The 16,379-nt window shown below is 42.7% G+C and overlaps 1 protein-coding gene across 2 annotated transcripts; it reads left to right on the forward strand.

Moving 5' to 3' along the window:
* Positions 1 to 1,505: 1,505 nt before the first annotated feature.
* LOC142495983 (SUN domain-containing protein 3-like) lies at positions 1,506 to 9,476 on the forward strand. 2 transcript variants are annotated; one of them, XM_075602178.1, is made up of 12 exons: positions 1,506 to 1,589; positions 1,679 to 1,833; positions 2,295 to 2,362; positions 3,570 to 3,648; positions 3,835 to 3,884; positions 3,998 to 4,086; positions 4,917 to 4,951; positions 7,147 to 7,337; positions 7,613 to 7,728; positions 8,089 to 8,256; positions 8,791 to 8,883; positions 9,245 to 9,476. In XM_075602178.1, exons 2-12 carry the CDS (start codon positions 1,715 to 1,717, stop codon positions 9,368 to 9,370), a joined length of 1,134 nt encoding a protein of 377 aa, XP_075458293.1. In that variant the 5' UTR covers positions 1,506 to 1,589; positions 1,679 to 1,714; the 3' UTR covers positions 9,371 to 9,476. The 2 variants fall into 2 exon arrangements, with proteins under 2 accessions (XP_075458293.1, XP_075458294.1); XM_075602179.1 differs by lacking the exon at positions 8,791 to 8,883.
* The last annotated feature ends 6,903 nt before the right edge of the window (positions 9,477 to 16,379 follow it).

Raw genomic sequence — 16,379 nt, forward strand, 5'->3', positions numbered from 1 at the left:
AGTGAGTAGAACGTTAAAAAAAGGTCAAAATAAATATATACATATCAAGGCACTCCAAATATGAGATAATGGATGAGGGGCACGGTGGGTGCATAATATACAGCAGGGCGCTCAACTCCAGTCCTCAAGCCCCCACCAACTGGTCAGGTTTTCAGGATATCCCAGCTTCAGCATAGGTGGCTCAATCAGAGGCTCAGTCGAAAATTTAAGTCATTTGTGCTGAAGCAGGGACTGATTGAGCCACCTGTGCTGAAGCTGGGGATGATTGAATTACCTGTGCTGAAGCAGGGACTGATTGAGCCACCTGTGCTGAAGCTGGGGATGATTGAATTACCTGTGCTGAAGCAGGGACTGATTGAGTCACCTGTGCTGAAGCTGGGATATCCTGAAAACCTGACCAGTTGGGGGGGGGGGGGGGGGGAGCATGAGGATGGATGAGTTGAGCACCCCTGATATACAGAAATGTAGGAACCAGCATACTCGTTTGACAAGGAATACAAAATGACTGCCGAATATATGCGGGTCCCCATGTCTATAGAATGCCACAGTGTCATTGGTTGCGACTTCCTATTGGATGGTCATTTACATTCCGTGGGAGTATGGTGGTAACTACACCAGTGTCTCTGAGACTGGGGCGCCCCCAAAAATGAAATAGAATTAAGGTTGCGTTCACGTAATACCTGATTTTCATGAACTGGGCAGTCCATAGATAAACATTGGATTTGTCTTATCTGGACTTTTTCCAAATAGCATCTGTCCTTTGCTTCTTTGCCCTCCAGTCAGAAATGTCAACTAGTAATAATAAGAGCTTTTCCATGTTGCACTGACAGTGTACGCAATGCACTAAAAGACTTACAATATTGTGTTGTTGCTTGAGCTACAGGAATATAAAATGACTTGACCTTGACCAAGGTCACAAGGAGAGACTGGAGCATTCCAACCAGGTTCATCCACTACAAAGGTAGTGCAATATTAGGCAGAGATTATAATGGGCGCGCACGATGGAGCACATGGCATAGCGCGCGCCTCTTGTCCGAGCGATGGGTGAACTGAGCTTCCAGCACTTGAGGAGGCGATGGGGAGGCATGGCAGATGCGTCACCAGGCTGGTACGCCCTCATTGGCTGAACCGCTCACATGGCGTGGCTGTCGCGCGAAAAGACAAAATAACTAGTATTTAAAAAAATCTGCAGCGTGGTCGCTCTGCATTGCTAGTGCGGTCGCGCGCACTATGGGTGGCCTCATAGGGAAAAGGTCTGTTCTTGCGAGCACTATTATCTCAGACTACGACGTTTCACCAGCCAGAGCAGATAAGCTTAACTACCAGCCTGTCTAATACTGTACAAGAAACCTCTATGGCAGCACCCCCCAGCCTGTACCTACTCTACTGTGATGTCATCACCTTAAAGACCACTGACCTCACCTGTTTCCTTATAAGGAGATAGTTGAGTGGGTATTTCCATTATTTGTTAAAGACCTGATGGTTTTTTTTATTACATCTTGAAGGTCAGGGTATAAAAAGGCCTTGAGCAAAGCAAATGATCAGAAGAACGGCCACCCCTTAAAGGAGCAGAACTCACCAGCCAAAAAGTAAGATTAAAAACACATTACTTAAGCTATATAAAATAGATACAGCATCCCCGAACAAAAAGGATCTTGCTTGATAACCTCTTTGGCAGTTGCAGTGTTAACATCAAGTTGGCTAAGCTGCAATAATGCCAAGGAGGAGCGATCGAATTCGGAATAAGACCCTTCGTGATAGGGACAATGAGAGCAATGAGAACGACTACATAGAGAATATCTCTGTGCCATTGGCTGCCTCTGGCAATATACAGTAAGGAGATTTTGTTTATTTGTTATATTCTGCTGTACTTAAAGGGGAAGTCCCAAATAGCAGGCCATTTTTCGAACAATTTAGATAATTTTATGTAATTGGCATGTTTAGAAAATTCCAGTCACCTTTAAAGTAAAAATCTTATTTACTTCCTGTGGGAAAAAAGAACTTTGCATTTTAGCTAGTCCTCTCTTTTTTTAGTCTTATTTTTCCTTAATGTCTCATCTCCTTATGTGTTTGCTTAATAAAGGCATTTTTATTACTTTACAAACCAATAGCCTGTAACTTTGGGGTTCGCAAAGTCTCCCAGCTACAAAACTTGGGTTTACAGTCAAAAATCAGCAGATTTCTTAAAAAAACAAACAAAAAAAAAACCTTTGATAAATATGATGCTGGTTTGGCCCCAGACTTTAGTAAGTACCCTGCTTTATGTACAGCTTCTCATTCAGTCTTCTTTCCAGGAGGAATTTAAAAAATGTTGCAGGAAACATATCCGAAAATGTGCATCATGGCTCTGGGTCATTTGCGGGTGAGTTTCACAAAAAAATGTTTTTGGGTTTGGCTGAATGGGAAAATAAAAACTTCTTTAATAAACAGATCGTTTTTTATTTGTAAGCTCTGAATCATTGATAGGATGACACAGATGTCCTAAACACTGTTCCCCTTAAAGCCCGTCAAAGTGACTGGAATTTTGTCTTCACGTGCTGCGACGTGGTCACATGCTCGGCGGCCAGCCATTGGAAGGGCAGATATGCTCCACCATGGCCGTGCCCCCCATCATGACCACACCCCCTCGCCGCATTCCTTTGCTCCCATACAGACTGCGATGATCGCGGCTGTAGTCTGTGCACGTGCAGCAGGGAGCACTGCGGCCGTAGCCTAAGGGGGCAGCCCCAGTCACTTCTACAGCGCACGCCGAGGTGTGCCCCATGTCAAGGTGCACCGCGTCACGCCGAAGTGTGCCCTGCGTGTCAACCCCCGACCCCCCAGTCAGGCCGGTCCTAGATCCTACCTTGTCGCGCACATTTCCCCCGCGCTGCGCGACAGGTTTTCAATCAGGCAGGGGAATTTAAGTTCAGAGTTTGCGACGGAGGCGTGGCCACGCCCCCGCCGACGGTTCAGCCAATGAAGGCGAACCAGCTGCATAAGGTCATGGCCACACCCCTGCAAATCCACTGCCACGCCCCCTCCCGTCGCAAATGGTCCCTCTCCCCTCAGACCGCAGATCGCGGTGCAGCGCTGTGCACGCGCCGCCCCCCGCCCCCCCCCCCCACTGGCCGCACGTGCCACAGTGCTGACTGGGACCTCACCCTAACTCAGCGGTGCGCAAACTGGGGGGCGTGAGAATTTCTAGAGGGGGGGCGCGGCGGTTACAGCAGCCCCACGCTCTTCCCCACAGCATTTAAATTAAATGCTGGGGGAGGCGTGAGGCCTCTGTAACTCCCTTAACTGCTCTCTGCCGAGTCTTCGGCGATGCGTCGCCATGGCAACGCGCGTCAAATGACGTGGCGGGGTCACGTGACGTCACATGACCCACAACGTCATTTGACACGAGTCCTTGGAGAGGGGGCACGCGAACGCTGCAGCTCCCGGGCAGGTGGGCGCAGCTCAAGAAGTTTGCGCACTCCTCCTGGCCTAGCTGAGCCTTCCAGCACTGCATTGGTTATGCTTTTGCTAAGCAGAACCTTGGGTTCTGATATTAACAAGTTCAAGTTTCCTCCCCTTTGTTTTTTCAGCTCACATCATCGTCTTGGCACGGTCCTCTTTGATTTATCTTCTGACTTCTGCACTTCTTTTCATGCAAACATTTGTGAGGTTAGTATTGATAGGAAGAAACAAGGGGGAATATTCCTGCTCAACTACTAATTGAGAATCAGTATGGAAAGTGTTTATATTTGGACATTTCATAGAGCGTTATATAATTTGATCACCTAAAAAACTGTTCCATTTTTCTACTTGTTATCAAATGAGACACTTATTGTTTCTCCCATTGTCTTTCAGAATCCTTTGGGCAACAAAATTCTACTTTCTCGCTGCATTAGTTCTTTGTGGTGAGCTGTCAGATATTTACATTGAAATCATTTAAATTGGCAAAATATATTTGTAAAACTACAATATGTTGTTCTGTAACACAATGTTCTATTTATTGGGCTTCTGTTTATAGGAATATTGCTAACGCACAACCCATTGGTGGATAATATTGTTGAACAGTATAGAATCTTCGGCAAAGGTGAATTGGGCCAAGAATTGAAGGTAACTGTTTTGCAAGATCCATTGGGGCAGTTATGACATGCTAATAGATCGGGATGCAGTCTCTACATCAGAGGCGGGTAGGTAACTCCAGTACTCAAGGGCCACCAAACAGTTCAGGTAATAGGGATATCCCTGCGGAAGCACAGTCATTGACTGATCCACTGATTGAGCCACCTGTGCTGAAGCAGGGATATCCTTAAAACCTGATATGTTGGTAGTGACCCTTGAGGACTGGAGTTACCCACCCCTGCTCTACATAAAACCGCATTTTGCTTATTGTCACGAGATTGGAATGCTCAGCCAATTGTAAGTTATAGGGGGGCTATTCATTAAACTGGGATAGTGCTGAGCGGGACAATATAATACTCAAAATAGCATTGAAGGTGATGGAAGTTTCTGTGTGATATTGCCCTGATCTGCAGTCAGCCATTTAATGAATAACTCCCACATCGCTCGATGACCAGCTGAATTCAATTTAAGACCCAAAGGCATTTGGATACCAATACACTTGACCAAGGTTGCTCAACTCCAGTCCTCAAGCCCCCCAACAGGTCAGGTTTTCAGGATACCCCAGCTTCAGCACAGGTGGCTCAATCAGAGGCTCAGTCAAAGACTGAGCACCTGATTGAGCCACCTGTGCTGAAGCAGGGACTGATTGAACCACTTGTGCTGAAGCAGGGATATCCTGAAAACCTGACTTGTTTGGGGGGGGGGGGGGCTTGAGAACTGAAGCTGAGCACCTCTGCTCTTGACTATGCTATAAACATGAATTCCATGAATCATCTCGTATTAATGTATTAATGTACTACTGCACCTTACTGTTTCCACAGTACAAGAATGTTCATGAGATAGTTGAAGAAATGAGGTACAATATGTACAATGTTCTGTTGAGTGTCAGTGTGTGCCAACTACAGGCTTTTTCAAAAGTATGGACAATTATAACATTACCAAATAAATATGCAGAGAAACGGGCAACATAGTAAAATCACATGAGGGGTCCCATATTTACTGAGCAGTATTTAGTTATAATACACCTTCTTGCACCGGAAGATATTCCACCTTATCTTTCTCTTTGTTTGTTTGCTTCCATATCTTTTACTCGCCCGCTATATACAGGCATACCCCGCATTAACGTACGCAATGGGACCAGAGAATGTATGTAAAGCGAAAATATACTTAAAGTGAAGCACTACCTTTTTTCCACTTATATCGATAAGCTGCTGCATGTACTGTACTGCAATCGTCATATACGTGCATAACTGATGGAAATAACACATGTGTAACAGGCGCTATAGTCTAAAAAACAAAATAATGTACAAACCGGCGCCTAAAATTATCCAACGATAGTCTATTGTAGATCCAATTGGACCGGGACACACAGATCCACTTCTAGTCTTGTGCTTCCAAAGTTGTGACCACGACCGGATGTGACGTGATATGTGGAATCAAGCAGAAATATAAATCATAGTACAAACTGCTACCAAGAGGGACATACAGTAGAACCACTACACAAACAAAAGATGAAACATAGTGCAACCTGCTACTATTGGGGACATACAGTACAAACACTAAACAAACATAAATGTGCGTTTTGTGCGCATCACTCCCCGATGAAGTGCGCATGCGCACGAAACGTGTTGGATTTTACCTTCTGAGCTTCCGTCACGAACGCTTGCAGGCTGCGTGCCACGCGCATCCGGTTTGTAGCAGTGAGAGAAGGATCTGCCCCCAAGCACACCCCCCAGCGACGGACGATTGAACTAGGAGGTGTTGCGGCGCCGAAGCTGCTTCCAAATCAGCCAGACGCCGCTGGTGGACAAGCTGCTACCAAATTAGCCAGACGCCGCTGGTGGACAAGCTGCTACATTCTCATGTCCATAATCCACCGCGCATTTACTTCTGGCTTGTCGTGAGTAGGATTTTGGTTTTAGAACAAACCGGACCAGCTGCCTGCTGTTGTGTTCTCAACTGTATTTTACCAATATTTGTTTTATTAAAATTAGCTCTTCCATTTAGTCAGCCTTGCCTGTATCTGTCTCTGTTGTTTGTTTAGTGTTTGTACTGTATGTCCCCAATAGTAGCAGGTTGCATTATGTTTCATCTGTTGTTTGTTTAGTGTTTGTACTGTATGTCCCTCTTGGTAGCAGTTTGCACTATGATTTATTTTTCTGCTTGATTCCACATATCACGTCACACCCGGTCGTGGTCACAACTTTGGAAGCACAAGACTAGAAGTGGATCTGTGTGTCCCGGTCCAATTGGATCCCCAATAGACTATCTTTGGACAATTTTAGGCGCCGGTTTGTATTTTGCTTTTTTGTGTATCATAACTGACTTTGTTTTTGGGTCAGCATCTCTTGGCAGCCTTGCCTTATTATTTTAAGGTATTCAAGTGTTTATATTATTGTACACCAATAAGTATTATTTAGTTCTTAGCGCTATTATCACCATTTCTTTTTTCTTTAGGCTCTATAGTCTCCCCGCTAGCGCACAGATTCGGTACAGGTAGGGAGCCGGTATTGCTGTTCAGTACGTGCTGACAGGCGCATGCGTGTGCTGCTGTTTGCCTATTGGGTGATATGTCCTTAATCGCGAGTGTACCTAAAGTGAGTGTCCTTAAACCGAGGTATGCCTGTACTTGGTGCTGTACGGTGCTCTTTTTAGCTCTATTCTCATTATATGCCAGCTGTTTTCTATGGCTCTTTAAAAACTGAAGCGATTTTGAACTGGTTGCCAAACTTCTCGATTAATTCCTCAACTAATATCCAACCAAGGGATGGTGACCAATATTTACTGCGCAGTGTCAGTACCTTAAGATATTTTATGGCCCATTCAAGTGCATTTTGCTCATTATGTTGGCCCCGAAACACTAATATGAGTACGCATTGCTAAAACCTTCATTAACTTAACTGCAATTAAGTACCTTATATTTATTTACCCCATAGTATTTCTACCACACCTTGTTTTGAATCTGCATTTCCCTGTGGCGTTTAAATTATAATGTACGATATTGAGAAAATGGTCAGCAATTTCTAAGTAAACTAATGTCAACCCTTTCAGGAGAGAGACGGAAACCGTGGCAGTGCAAATTAAGATAATACGGGATCAAATTGAGGCAATTAAAAAGGCTGTGACTCAGTATGAGATGGGCACGATCACAAAAGGTGCAGTGGTGGACATGATAAAAACAGAATTAATAAGAACTGAGGAAGATCATGTTCAAGTAGCAGACTTTGCCCTTCAGTCAGCAGGTGAGTAATGTGCTCCAGAGTCCTTGTATCAAATAATCAGTGCCCAGTTTCTAGAATTAAATACCCCCCAATGTTTGACAAACTCTAGCAAAATTATTTGCTCGTCCCCTACTACTTACATATTTCAACAGAATTCCTTATTAAAAATTGTTCCTGTTTTTTCCATAAACAAATCACTTATCCTCGCAGTGTCTTTATTGTATTTACACATTCTGCTACATTCTCAATCTAAGATTTGCTGACAATGTGAATAACCCTCCTCCTCCTCGTACCAGGTGCAAGCATAATCAGACGTAAAACCAGCCAGAGTTACCAGGCAGATGACCTAAAGTGGACCCTTTTTGACACCTTTCTTTGGAACTATTCTCCTAGCCCGGACCTAATGCTCCAGGTGAGATTTTTGACCACATGGTGACGGTACACAACAGTCTATTCCATTCCTGTTATTTGTTGCCCCACATGCCAGCGATATATAACAAATGCCAATGCACATCCATTATTAAAGCTGCTACACAGCCTTTTTACACATACAGTAACTATATTTATTATGTCCGTTTTCATGAAGAGAAGTTTTTAGACACATGATTGGCAAGCGTTGGTCAGTTGTTAATATTTATCACATGAATTCCAGATTATGGCACCTATTCTGGGCCTTATAGTTCTAATATGTTTAGTAAAAAATAGCCCCATGGCTCTATTGTGAGACAAGCACCTATGGGCAACAATGGTATTATTGATTTCTCCATTGCAGCCCAACGTTCACCCAGGTAACTGCTGGGCCTTTCCTGGAAGAGAAGGACATGCATTGATCCGATTGTCTGGTAAGATAATACCAGCTGCTGTCACCATCCAGCATGTAGCGAAGGCCATATCTCCAACCAAGGATTTCAGCAGTGCTCCTCAAGACTTTGCTGTCTATGTGAGTACTTTAATCACTCCTCTTTGTTGATATTTAGTGATCATTTACAACACTTGATCTTTACTTCACTTTATAATTGTAATTACATCCTTCACACCACACCAAGTTACTTAACAAAAGAAAATATATTTCCCACCATTGGCCTGAGGTGCATTTCATTTGTAATGCTCCTATTTAGTAGTAATTCCTTGTCTGCTTGTGTGGCCTGAAAATCGAATGCATGACATTCCTGCATACTGTATAGTTAATTACAGTAAATGTGCCAATTTTTCTGTACTTGGCCCAACCAATTTGTGAGAGATCTTATGCTCTTCAGTTCTTTCCACCATTGACAGGACCAATTATATAAGGACCAACTATATAAAGACAATAAAAAACAAAGAAGAGCTGTATTAATCATGTTGAGTGTAACAACAGAGATTAAGACATTTTAATTCTATATATTTAAGCCTTACTGGCTTACAAATGGATGCATTCTTTTTTTTGCCACTGCATTGTGCTCAAGGTTACATTTTTCTGCCTTCTTTCTCCCAGGGTTTTGATAGCGAATTGACAGATAGTGGTGAAATATTGGGACAATTTAGATACGAACCCGAGAAACAGCTTCTCCAGAGCTTTAAGCTTACGGTGGGTTGGACTTCGATGATAATTACAACACCTTGTACATCATTTCTGGAAACCAGCATTATTTTGTATTTCTATTGCTATATTATATTCCTATAGGATAAGATCATACTGTATTGTACATGTTTCCACGGTGTAATCCTGATAAAGTACCTTTTGTACTTTAAGTAACACTGATAGCATGAATAAACAAATGGTATTTTTCTTTTTTGGAATAGCATATGCCTGTAACTTTTTTGAAAAGTGGGCTGAGTTTATAACACATTTGAGCACATCAGGTATATTGTAAGAAAGACATGTTCTGTCAGATATGGCAGTTTTATTATATCCTCATCTCTTTCTTATTTCTGTCTATTACTTACAGAATACAAATGCCACTGAATACAGGGTTATCCAGCTTAAAATCCTAAACAACTGGGGAAATAAGAACTTTACCTGCATATATCGTTTCCGAGTACACCAGGAGCTGCCCAAACAACTTGCTGGCTAAAGCTGTACACAGTGTTTACATATATACAGTAACATATAACATATATATACACTGCTGACAATCACTGTACTGGCAAAAACTACAGTTCCATCATTGGTGAATATTAAAAGAGATATTCAGTGCTTTGTTCTCTTCTTGTTTTCAAAACATTTGTACTGTAGTTATTAAGGTAAAAAGCTTGCAGGAATATTATTTGTATGTCATTAGCTAGAATTTCTGTCTACTTGTTCTTTAACAGATACTGTTACAGTACCTCCAGCTCTTTTGCAGAAGTTCATCATTAAGGGGACTCTATGGGACTAAAACTCTGATTACCATACTGTAGAATGGATGAGTAGATAAGGCGGGATGGCTTTTCCAGACCACAGCAGTTAGTAAATCTGGACCAAAGTCTCATGAGAGTCTACATACAGATGAGGCTAGATTAATCTCCACTGGGATTCCCACTGTGTTAATCCTACAGGGCCGTCAGCAGTCTGAAAGAGCTGCGCAGAGAGAGCAGGCAGAAGTGGTCCCTCTCTCGGTCTCCCTGCACAGCCCATACAGGTGATTGTGCAGTTTAAATTCATTATTATATTACATATACATATTACATGAAGCAGGGGGTCTCCTGAGCTGGACTGCATTACTTTCAGGTCCTGGGACCCCCTGGTTCCCGAGGTACAGTCCTCCGTATCGAGTGCCGGTATCTCCTGCAAGTTTAAATGTCCCACGTGACAGCTTACGGTGTCCCAGGGTCTGGGGGGCCTATATATTGGGAAGCCAGGGACCCCGGACATGAAAGTAAAGCGGTTCAGCTTCAATCCTATAAAATAAAAATGTAAAAAAAGTAGCTTCCTTACCTTAGTGGCTAGCAGCTAAGGTAATGGGTTAAAAAGAAGCACCTGATTTTTGGGGGGGTAGAGGGTGAAGGTTGTAATTGCCCCCGGCTTCGGGGTTAGGTCTCCCGGTAGCATTGAGGGAGGGGTTAATCCCTTAATTACTTTAGTGGTTACTACAGCTAAGGTAATTAAAGGGTTAACCCCTCCCGCTACCCACCCGCAGTGACGGATTTCCCATTAGGGCCTTTAGGCCTAGGGCGTCAACATTTGGGGTGCTCTCCTGATGGGAAGTCACAGCTGTTGCGGCCGCCTCCTTGCTGTCGCCCTCCTTCTCCTTCAAAACCGCAACATCAAATGATGCCGCGTATGTCACCGACGTGGCGTCACACGGCATCTGATGTCACTAAGGTAATTAAGGGGCTACTGGTGTTTTAATGGTGTACAGTAGGTGAAGGATGTACTGTAGTTGCCCGAGGGTGGGTGGTTAGGCCTCCCGGGAGCGCTGCGGGAGGGGTTAATCCTCGTTTGCCCTTTCAAATACTGTTTACAGTACAGTAGGATTAACGCAGTGGGAGTCCCATTCAGAAGCAGGGACCCCTGTTGTGTTAATCCTGATGGGAAATTAGTCTACTGAGTTTTGGGGCGTGGAGAAGTTGCGATCGGGGGTCAAGTTCCCTTTAGCTACAGTTTCCTTGCGCCCAAATGTTAAATAAATGTGGCCCCATATGTATCAGTGTGTATGTCTTTATATGAGTATACAGTACTGTATGTGTCCAAGTCTATGTATGAGCATATAAAGGTGTTTTTGTAATGTATGTATAAGCATATTTGTGTATCAGTGTGTCTATAAGCATATTTGTGTATCAGTGTCTGTGTGTGTATAAGCATATTTGTGTATCAGTGTGTTGAAATGAGAGTCTATTATATAAAAATTCTTATCTTACAGAATTTAAACTTCTAGCAATAATAGCAACACTGACGTCTCCTGCTAACCAGGGAATGTCAGAGCCGATAGCGGGAGACAAGCTGGAGAAATAAATCTGTTAGGATTAGAGATGAGGGAACAGTTCAAATCCGTTTCCTGGATATTTTAGTATTTTAGGCCAAATTCCTCCCACCCACAAAAAAAACACCCACAAAAAAACACCCATGGATTGGGCACTAAAAAAGTCAGAGCAGATTTTTAAGAACCTGAAATCTGATTCCAAAATGCTTTTTTTGTTTAAATAGTTTGAAGCAGGGGATTTCCACAGCTGGACCACATTGATTTCATTTCTGGGGACTACCTGCTTCCCGAGATAATTTCCTCCATAGGGGGAAATGTGGGCCAATAGGAAGCCATGACCGGGACATTTAAACTGCAGAGAGATACCGGTGAAATGGCCAAAATGGAGAACCCGTGGCAGATTAAGACCATCTGGCGCTCCTAGACACCAAGACTTTGAGGGCCCTGCTCCTGCAACGTTGTGTCATCGAAGGCCCTGCCAGGCAGCACGGCACCAGTTAAAGTAATCAGACCATCGTCTACGGGGCCCTTGGCCCCCATGGAATGTGCCTACAGTGCCTAATGGGTACTCCAGCCCTGGGGAGAATATAAGATTAATGCCTTTGTCGGTTTTATGGGAGGGGCATCTGGATCTCAGGGTAACTCCATTGAGCTCTATGTATAGATATGCTATATAAGGGACAAAAAAAACATTGATTGAGGAGGGAGGAGAGTTTGCAGATTATTGACAAAAATGAGACAAAGTCCATACTTTGGGTTAGGACCCGAATATATTCTTGCTATATTTATTACTATATTAATGATTTAAATAAAATTCTGTTTTTACATTGTTAAAAGTTGTTTAGTTGAAAGCAGTGCTTTTCTCGTTGAACCCCTTAACCCCTTACCCCCTTGGGGGTAAGTCAACACTTACTTGTTAATTAATGTTCTACCTTTTTGGGTTTTACGTTATATACCCTCCCTGTGATACAACGTCACAACGTATATGCTCATCTGGTTTTCAGTTATAAACATAATATGTTCCAGCCTCTTATTTCTCACATAAACTAAACATTAGAATTTGTTTTAAAATAATCTCTAACAATTTGAAAGGTTTAAATAAACCCTCCAAAAGAAGTCTTGCCTTGAACTCATTCTGTAACATGTATATACTGTAGGAAACTCATTTTCAAGTTGATAAAACCCTGTAATTCCAAGACAGGAACCATACAACTAGTTTTCTTTCTTCAGCAAATGTTAAAAAGAGTGGTGTGGCCATTTTAATTAGCAAAAACCTCCCATTTAAGATTTTTAATGAACTATCTGATAAAGAAAGCAGATATTTGATTTTGAATTGTGGCTTTGACAATATTGTATACACTCTAGCAAATAGTATATATCCACCTAACACAAAACTATTGAAATTGTAGGACTTTTTGACCGCCTCTTTAAAGTTAGGGACAGTAAAATAATTCTACTGTACTGTATGTTGGGGCTTTAATCTGGTCATAAACCGACAATTGGAGAGGTCTGGTGGCGTCTGCTCTAATAGGGATATCTTCAAAAAAGGTATCTGTAAAAAATGTGATCTTTTGATTAAAAACTCATCCCTTAAAATGCACACATATGCCTGACGTTTCGGTCCCCAGGCGGTCGCCCTGGGGACCGAAACATCCGGCATATGTGTGCATTTTGAACCCAATAAACCATTTTTTGTGATTATTACTTGTGCTGTGCCGGTTTATTCTGTGACCGAGATCCTTACAGACTGATTTTAGAATTGACTATATTTTTTCTTTTATATAGGTTTAATCACATGCCCCTGTTTCAATTGAGATTTCTGACTCACTACTGTATCTCACGTCCTCCATAGAGGCTTAATGAACTCTCAGAAGAATATTTCTCATCTCACTAATCGGCTAGATATATATACATATATAAGTATATATATATATATATATATATATATATATATATATATATATATATATATATATATATATATATATATATATATTATATATATATATATATATATATATATATATATATATATATTTATATATATATATATATATATATATATATATATATATATATATATATATATATATATATATGAAAGTACACCCTTTTTGAATTCTATGGTTTTACATATCAGGACATAATAACAATCATCTGTTCCTTAGCAGGTCTTAAAATGTGGTAAAAACAACCTCAGATGAACAACAACACATGACATATTACACCGTGTCATGATTTATTTAACAAAAATAAAGCCAAAATGGTGAAGCTATGTGTGAAATCTAAGTACACCCTTACTGCTTCCATAGGAATTAAGATGCTACGTAGCAGACAGGTGCTGCTAATCAAATTACCTTGATTAATTGATCATCAGCAAGTGTGACCACCTCTATAAAAGCCGAAGTTTTAACAGTTTGCTGGTTAACAAAATGCCAAGGAGGAAAGACATCAGCAATGATCTTAGAGAAGCAATTGTTGCTGCCCATCAATCTGGGAAGGGTTATAAGGCCATTTCCAAACAATTTAAAGTCCATCATTCTACAGTGAGTAGCTGTACTTCGAAAAGGATCCGCCGATCCAGCATTGTCTCTCTCAGTTGATTCCTCACTAACAGAGGATCTCTCACGAGTCTTTACTTGCATCCAGTAGCTTGATCCTAAACTACCAATCACCAGGCAGCGCAGGAAGATACTGTGTCCCTGACTGCTACTATCAGTAAAGGGTATGCTGTCCCTATCTATGGCTGTTCCCTGCAATACCACAAGCTGGTGGTGACTCAGGGCCTGCACTGGGGCCTGGGAGTAATTCCTGGCCTATGCACTGACCCCCTGCACTACGCACCTCCTCTCCCCTCACTCTCTTAGCACCAACTGCCACTTCTCTCTCCTGTCAGCCAGCAGCTCCGCACCCTATTGGCTGCCTTGCACCATGTGACCCTGTGAGGCTCAAGGGAGTTATAGTCCTAGCTCAGAGCCTCTTCTCTATTGGCCAGCCGTTTGCGCGCTATGTCCTGCACCTGCGCACAACCTAACATGGCGGCGCCCTGAGCGAATACCTTCGGGAGTCCCTGGCGACGCGGCCGCCCCGGCAGCACTCACTAGCACCAGGGTAAGAAGGGGTGATACCGGAGGTGGGGTGAGGGGAGGTCAAGGGGTGGGGTTAAGGGAGGTGGAGGGGGGTGAAGGGAGGTCAAGGGGGGCAGTTAAGGGAGGTGAAGGGGGGGTGGTGAGGGGGGGTGAAGAGGAAGGGGGGAGGGGTAGGGGGGGAGGTGAAGGGGGGGAAGTGAGGGGGGGAGGTGGGGGGTGAGGGGGTGAGGTGGGGGTGGGGTGGAAGTGAGAGGGGGAGGTGGGGAGGGGAAGTGGGGGGGTGCGGGACGTGAGGGGGGGAGGTGAGGGTGGTGGTGTGGGGGGTTAGGTGAGGGGGGGAAGTGTGGGGGGAGTAAGTGACAATTAATGTATCATGTAGGCGCTTGCTCCCCCTTCCCCCACTGTTTGCCGGTCGTCTGTCCCCCCCACCCCCCGAAACCTTCCGTCTGTTGTGGCCGCTCCCTCACCCGTCCGCCCGCTCCCACGCGGTTCTGAGGCAGGAGGCAGCGTGTTGTGGCCGGAGTCTGGTGTTAAATATCTCTGCACCTGCGTGTCCCTGTGATCCTCTTTGGGTAGGGAGATAATTGATGATTACTGCACATGCGTGAATCGACACCTATTGTTCACCATTCACATGACTCATCCATCCACCCCCCCAACCCGGTAACGCTTGTGATAATCCCTTCTCGAAATTAATATGTAAATTTGAATAGCACAGCACCTTATGTAAATCTGATTAGGACAGCACTTTATTTAAATCCGATTTGCACAGTACTGTAATTAGTGTAGCCCTAACCACTTGTTAAGTTAATGTACTGTTGTGTAAAGTTAAAAGGAAAGAAATTGAGAGTTACAAAAAACATAATGTATATCATGTTTTTGATACAGCAAGTTACCAATTTTTGCTTTTGTGGGGGGTGGTGGGGGTTAAATCATTATGATAATCGTGAATGTAATGAAATATTTATTTTATTTTATCAGGAACAAAAAATATAAATACTGTAATAATGAACAATACAAAATGCAGTCTTTATTCAGTTCTTCTGTCAGTTGAAAATTTAGGGACGGTGGATAATCATGAATAATGCACATTGACAATAATAAAAACAGTAATACACATTTTCCGTCTTTATCTTCTTCCTCATTCTGTAGTTCATTGAGAGAGGGGAGGTTTTGTGTAATTCATGACTGCACTTTAGATACACTTTACTGTACACACAGTTCACAAAAATTACACATGATACCCCCCCTCCCCCGGCCCATCCTCGTTTCTCTGAAAAGACATGAAAAGAAAAAATTAGTGCAGTTAAGTGCATACAATGACATTTGGTACTGTATAGCCACTCCATATTGGACTATGCATTTACTGTAGTACTGTCAAACTTGTCTATACTGGAACTACTGTATACTGTAACTACTGTGAAATATTTTGTAACCAGGTGGCTAGTGCTGCTCTCTCAGGAAAGAACAAATTAGTGCAGTTAAGTGCATATTATGACATTGGGTACTGTATAGCTACTCCATATTGGACGATGCATTTAGTACTGTCAAACTTGTCTATACTGGAACGACTGTATACTGTAACAACTGTTAAATACTTTATAACCAGATGGCTAGTGCTGCTGTTTCAGGAAAGAAAAAATGAGTGCAGTTAAGTGCATGCTGTATACTGGAAAAAAATCTGTGCCATACTTACCTGTATCATACTGTACTTGGTCTGCCTGTACTCACCATACTGCAGTACAGTACTGTAACATACTACCTTCCTGATGCTTACCCATTACGCTGTATCACAATGGGCAACACAGTCGCAATATGGTCGATATATTTAGTACATCGTTCCACGGTGAGTATTAAATACAAAAATACTGTGACAAGCGCTAAACCTACTATTAACAATATTATACTAAAATAACTAAGCTGCCTGGTAATCTATTGAGACATCTCATATATCTCAAAACATAATCAATAAACACAAAAATAGATACAAAACCTGGCGCATATGTGTGTAATGAAAAAGTCCCAAATGAATAAGTGATAAGGTGATAGTTCCAATTTTACAACCTTGAGTGGCTTTTGAGAAACGAACCCAG

This window comes from Ascaphus truei, chromosome 5, assembly GCF_040206685.1.
Source record: "Ascaphus truei isolate aAscTru1 chromosome 5, aAscTru1.hap1, whole genome shotgun sequence".
Taxonomy (NCBI): domain Eukaryota; kingdom Metazoa; phylum Chordata; class Amphibia; order Anura; family Ascaphidae; genus Ascaphus; species Ascaphus truei.

What these genes read in the sequence shown, in the direction of transcription:
- LOC142495983 (XM_075602178.1), top strand. Translation starts at nt 1,715, where the DNA reads ATGCCAAGGAGGAGCGATCGAATTCGGAATAAGACCCTTCGTGATAGG. An exon ending in AATTGGGCCAAGAATTGAAG is followed by an intron (nt 4,087 to 4,916) that starts GTAACTGTTTTG and finishes CTGTTTCCACAG; the next exon opens with TACAAGAATGTTCATGAGAT. An exon ending in CTCAAGACTTTGCTGTCTAT is followed by an intron (nt 8,257 to 8,790) that starts GTGAGTACTTTA and finishes TCTTTCTCCCAG; the next exon opens with GGTTTTGATAGCGAATTGAC.